The sequence below is a fragment of the Elephantulus edwardii genome, unplaced genomic scaffold, assembly GCF_000299155.1.
Source record: "Elephantulus edwardii isolate Elephantulus edwardi_28Jun2011 unplaced genomic scaffold, EleEdw1.0 scaffold00094, whole genome shotgun sequence".
NCBI lineage: Eukaryota > Metazoa > Chordata > Mammalia > Macroscelidea > Macroscelididae > Elephantulus > Elephantulus edwardii.
Genome location: NW_006399844.1, coordinates 3,807,144 through 3,812,045, shown reverse-complemented (window position 1 = coordinate 3,812,045; position 4,902 = coordinate 3,807,144). Strand labels below are relative to the sequence as shown.

General features: G+C 46.0%; 1 protein-coding gene across 1 annotated transcript in view; it reads left to right on the top strand.

Annotated features, from left to right (window-relative positions):
* TMEM98 (transmembrane protein 98) overlaps positions 1 to 3,697 on the top strand; it is a 14,283-nt gene extending 10,586 nt beyond the window's left edge. The window contains exons 5-6 of the mRNA XM_006890917.1: positions 950 to 1,009; positions 3,490 to 3,697. Coding sequence (XP_006890979.1) covers positions 950 to 1,009; positions 3,490 to 3,697 — 268 coding nt within the window. The remainder of the gene's footprint in view (positions 1 to 949; positions 1,010 to 3,489) is intronic.
* Positions 3,698 to 4,902: the final 1,205 nt, after the last annotated feature.

The window sequence follows — 4,902 nt, the reverse complement described above, 5'->3', positions numbered from 1 at the left end:
GTGCCTGTAAAATTAAAAAAAAATACTGAAAGATTATTCGCAAAATGAAGTCCTCCTTGGGCCCACCCACTCACACAGCTCCAGAGGGTAATCATGACTGAACTGAGTAATATTCGTCATAATTTTTCCTTTTCACTTCAAGTCCTTTTATTTGCTTGTTTACTTACATATAAAAGGGATTGATCAAGCTTTCCATATTGTTTTGGCAGTTTGGTCCGTCTCGAACATCTTTCCATATGTGTGAACTTCGGTTTTTTAAAATGTTGGAACAAAAACAAAACCTAGAGAAGAGGAAATTCTCCCAGCTGAGCCTGCAGTCTTTCAGCAGTCGCTGTTTGAGGATACAGGCATATTCTTAAAAAGAGAATTGCTAAATTAGGCTTGAATATCAAAGGGGAAACAGTTCGAATCTAGCAAGTACCAAGGAAGGTGAAAAGGAGGTGTCTTGGTTTCTAAGCGCTGTCCCTGAAATGCCACGCATAAGTGGCTTTGGGGAATAGAAACTTAATTTCTCATCACTTCTAAGACGAGATGTCCAAGTGCAGGACCCTGGCTGTGGGGGCAGCCTCTCACTGTCGGCATTTGGGTAGGGAGAATATTTGTTTTCTTCTGCTCTTGTTCTTGACATTCTCCACCTGCATCTGTGATTTCCTCATTTCTGTTTGTTCCCTTCAGCTTCTCATTAGCTCTTTTTAGAGCTCAAAAATGATCAGGTTTAAGACACGCCCTACATGGATATTAACATAACGAAGGAAAGCCCTATTTCCCAATGAGATTTCATTCACAAAGAGTTACATGAGGTGCCTTCAAGGCCACTCTGACTTGTAGCCACTCTCTAAAACAGATGGAAACTTGCCTAATTAGGGGTTAGGGTTCAGCACGTGTTTTGAGGGAGACACAGTTTAATCCTTATCAAATTGAATCATTGAAATCTTCTTGCCTCCCTCAGAGTGGATGATGTTGTGAAATCTATGTACCCTCCGCTGGACCCGAAACTCCTGGACGCAAGGTGAGGGGAGGATGCTCATTTCCCATGCTGGACGGTCATGCTTTAGGGACTCTGAGCTCGATTGATTGGGGGTTTTAGGAGAAGACTGTTTTGGGCTATGTCCAAACACTAAGGAATGCTTTCAGATTTGTGGCTTTGCCCCTAATGCCTTGGGAACCGTTTATATCAATATAGTCTAAGCCCCGCTGAGCTAGCCATCCAGTGAGCTGAGACTGCCTGCCTGCGTGATAAAGGACAGTCCTCTTCCAGAAACCTTAAGAAGAAAGAGCTGGTCTTTGATTTTGAATTCTTATGAATAAACACTGGACCCTGCCACGTCCTAACAGTGCCATGCCATCTCTTCTGTATGTCCCTTATTGCTTCCTCCTGCTGTGTGGAGCCCAGATGCGGACCTGCCTCAGCTCTGAGTGCCGCCCCAGAGAGCAGGGAAAAGGCAGGCAGCAGACAGAACACTGACAGGGAAGGGACAGGTCAGCCAAACTGCCTACCCCTGCAGCCAGCCTCCTCCAGCGAGTCAGTCATTGCTGTCCAGTCGGAACTGACTCGTAGCTGTCCCTCCAGTGGGTTTCGGAAGCTGTAAATTGCACAGGAGGAGAGTGCCCACTTCCTCAGAGCTCCTGGTGGATTTGAATCACCAGAGAGGTGAGGTCTTTGGGCTTCACAGTGCAGCTCTTTATAGACTAGGCCACCGGAGCACCATTATCCTTCTCCAAGTCCCCTCCACCCTAAGATGTTAGTTACGTTAAGAGAATTGTTATACTCCTGTATCCGATAGAATCTCCTTTTGCAAAACCAGGTTCTTTTTTGTTTCTCTGATTTATGCCACCCTTTTGCAGACATGTGGTATGATGATTGCCAGATGGGAGGGATTATGGTGCTTCAATTTTGGTGTCTCTTTCCCACTGCTTCTGCTGCCCAGCTTTGTCTAGGGCTTAATGATCTGTCATACATTCCCAAATGCACCTTGAACACGTACCATGTAAAAGACATGATAGTGACTCTTTTAATACTAATAACTCTTCTTCAATGTGCTTTTCAGTTAATTTTTTTTTCAGAGTAGGATAAAACAGTCCTGGGACTTACTGATTCATAATCAATAAAAGAGAATTGATTTGAGATCAAATAGAGATGCTCATAGTAGGAATATATCTATCCTGTGGTGGTCTTTGAGCTGTGGTGCTGGACAACAAACAGGGTTATCCTTGAGAGGGTGAAAGCAGGCTGCTCCTTGGAGGCAAGGATTCTGAAGCTCCGTCTGACATACTTGGGGCACGTTGCAAGAAGGGACCAATCCTTGGAGAGGGACGTCATGCTTGGGAGGGTGGAGGAACAGCGCAAGAGAGGAAGACCCTCGATGAGATGGATTGACTCAGTGACTGGGGTAATGGGGGTAGGTGTGTCAGAGAAAATGAGGTTGGTTCAGAGAAGAGCAGGGTTCAGAGCTGTTGTACATAAGGTCACTATGAGTCACAAGCAACTCTATAGCATATAACAGCAACAGTGGTGGCCTAGTAGGTAAGGAACTGTGCTGTCAGCCCAAAGGCAGGAGTTCAAATCCATCAACTGCTCTGGGGGGAAAAAAATGGAAAATCTCTTCTTGTTCGATTTACTGCCTTTGAAAACCCACTGGAGGGTCATCAATGAGTTGGTTCTGACTCAATGGGACATAACAACAATCACAACCATAATAACCACAACAGTAACAACATTTAAAGGAGCCTATTAGATTGTGTTCATAAAGCATTTTCCTAGGAGATGTTAATAGGTGTGCGCATAAAATGAGTTTCATAAAAATAACATGAGACATAGTATATATACTCTTCCCTCCAAGCTTTGTCCTGCACGTCAAAGGCTCTTGAGAAGCCTTCCTGTAAAGACACCTGCTTAACTTTGTTTAACCCAGCCATTTCCTAATTAACTGAGCATGGAAACATCTTCAGATTGTTGTTATGTGCTGTCGAGTCGCTTGTGGCTCATAGCAACTCAATGTACAAGAGCTCTGAAGCCTGCTCTATCCTGAGCTGACCTTACTGTCTCCAACACACCTACCCCTATTACTCCAGTCACTAAGTCAATCTGTCTCTTTAAGGGTGTTCCCTTTCTGTGCTGTCTCTCCACCTTCCCAAGCTTAAAGTCCCTCCCCAAGGACTGGTCCCTCCTTGTAACATGCCCAAGTATGTCAGACGGAGCTTCAGAATCCTTGCCTCCAAGGAGCAGCCTGGTTTCACCCTCTCCAGGTCGAACCTTTTTGTCCTCTTAACAGTCCATGGTATATTCAGTAATCTTCTCCAGCGCCACAGCTCAAAGGCATCAATTCTCCTTCTATTATCCCTAGTCATTGTCCAGCGTTCTGCTGCATAACATATAAATACATATGCCATTTCTCCAGCTTAGAGACCCCTAGTCTGGATCTCTCCATCAGGACTTTGATATGAAGCCCTTAACTTTCAAAGGAATCTGACCTTGTTTTTTTTTCCTAGGACAACTGCCCTGCTCCTGTCTGTCAGTCACCTGGTGCTGGTGACCAGGAATGCCTGCCACCTGACCGGGGGCCTGGATTGGATTGATCAGTCACTGACTGCCGCTGAGGAACACCTGGAAGTCCTCCGAGAAGCAGCCCTGGCCTCTGAGCCTGATAAAGGGCTTCCAGTCCCTGAAGGTTTTTTGCAGGAGCAGTCAGCCATTTAGTGCCTGCTGGCCAGCAGCTGACCACAAGGGCCTCCTGCTGCTGTCCCTGGGTGGTTCCCTGAGCCCTGTAGTCTTTCTTTCCTGTAGAGTTAGGTGCACTCTGGAGTTCAGCTGGGTGTGCTTGGAAAAGCGAGACAGCCTTGTCAGCTAAAGCCTTTGTTGCACTTGCAAAATGTGGCTGGCGAGGGGCAGTCTAATACCGCAGTTATGGGAGATGACAGTCACTGTTAGCACAAGCAGCGCAGAGAGAACTGGAGGGCCGTCAGCTTTATTGAACTCACCTAGTGTTTTCAAGAAAATTGAGAATCAGGACATTTCTTATTAAAACCAGAGTTTCTGGCTGCTCTTGAACAATCAGTAGGTATACCAGCTCTCTTCTTTATTCCCAAAGAGACAATCAGCTTTTGATAAGACTTGTGCCATCTCACCAGGCCGGTTTCATTGACTTGTATTGTTTGCCTTGTCTTGGAGGCATCTGACTCCCTCTTCCTCTTTCCAGCTGTGGGTTTAATTGTGACCACAGAACTCATTATTCACTTTAATCACTGTACCTGCAATTTGACTTAGCTATCACTAGGTGGGTAAGAAACCCATACATTTTTCTCAAATGAAAAAACCCAAACCTGTGTCTCATTGGTGACTCTGTTGGGTTTCTGAGCCTGTAAACCTGTGTGGGAGGCGATTGCCCATCTTCTGCCCAAGGAGCACCTCATAGATTCAAACCGCTGACCTTTTAACAGTACAGTGTGCTCTGCTCGAGGGTGCCCGCAGGGTTTTCTCACTTGTGTGGCTACTTAGTCAAATCCAGTGCATGGTGGGGTATTCTTGTCCAAGAGCCTTGAATGGAAGGAGAAAGCCTTCGTACCCTGAGGATAGTTTGTAGCTAGAAACCCCTCAGAATTCAGGTCGAAGTAGAGATAGCACCATAAATAGTACTTTTCAGTTAGCAGTGATGTCTGTGAAAGATGGGCCCCCTACCCCCACCCCCATGTATGGTTTGCAAGTGTTGAAAGATGCTAGGGTCTTTTCGTGACACGAGACCCAGTTTGAACCATCAAGAATGAATGGTACATGATCCTGAGGACTTTTTTCTCATCATTAGCATGTAGGACAGGCAGGGGTGCTGGTTCTCAGGAACACCCCGTGGGGAGGAGGCCCCGCTCAGAGGCTGCCCTGGTTCCCATTAGAAGCTGCTAATTGTGTTT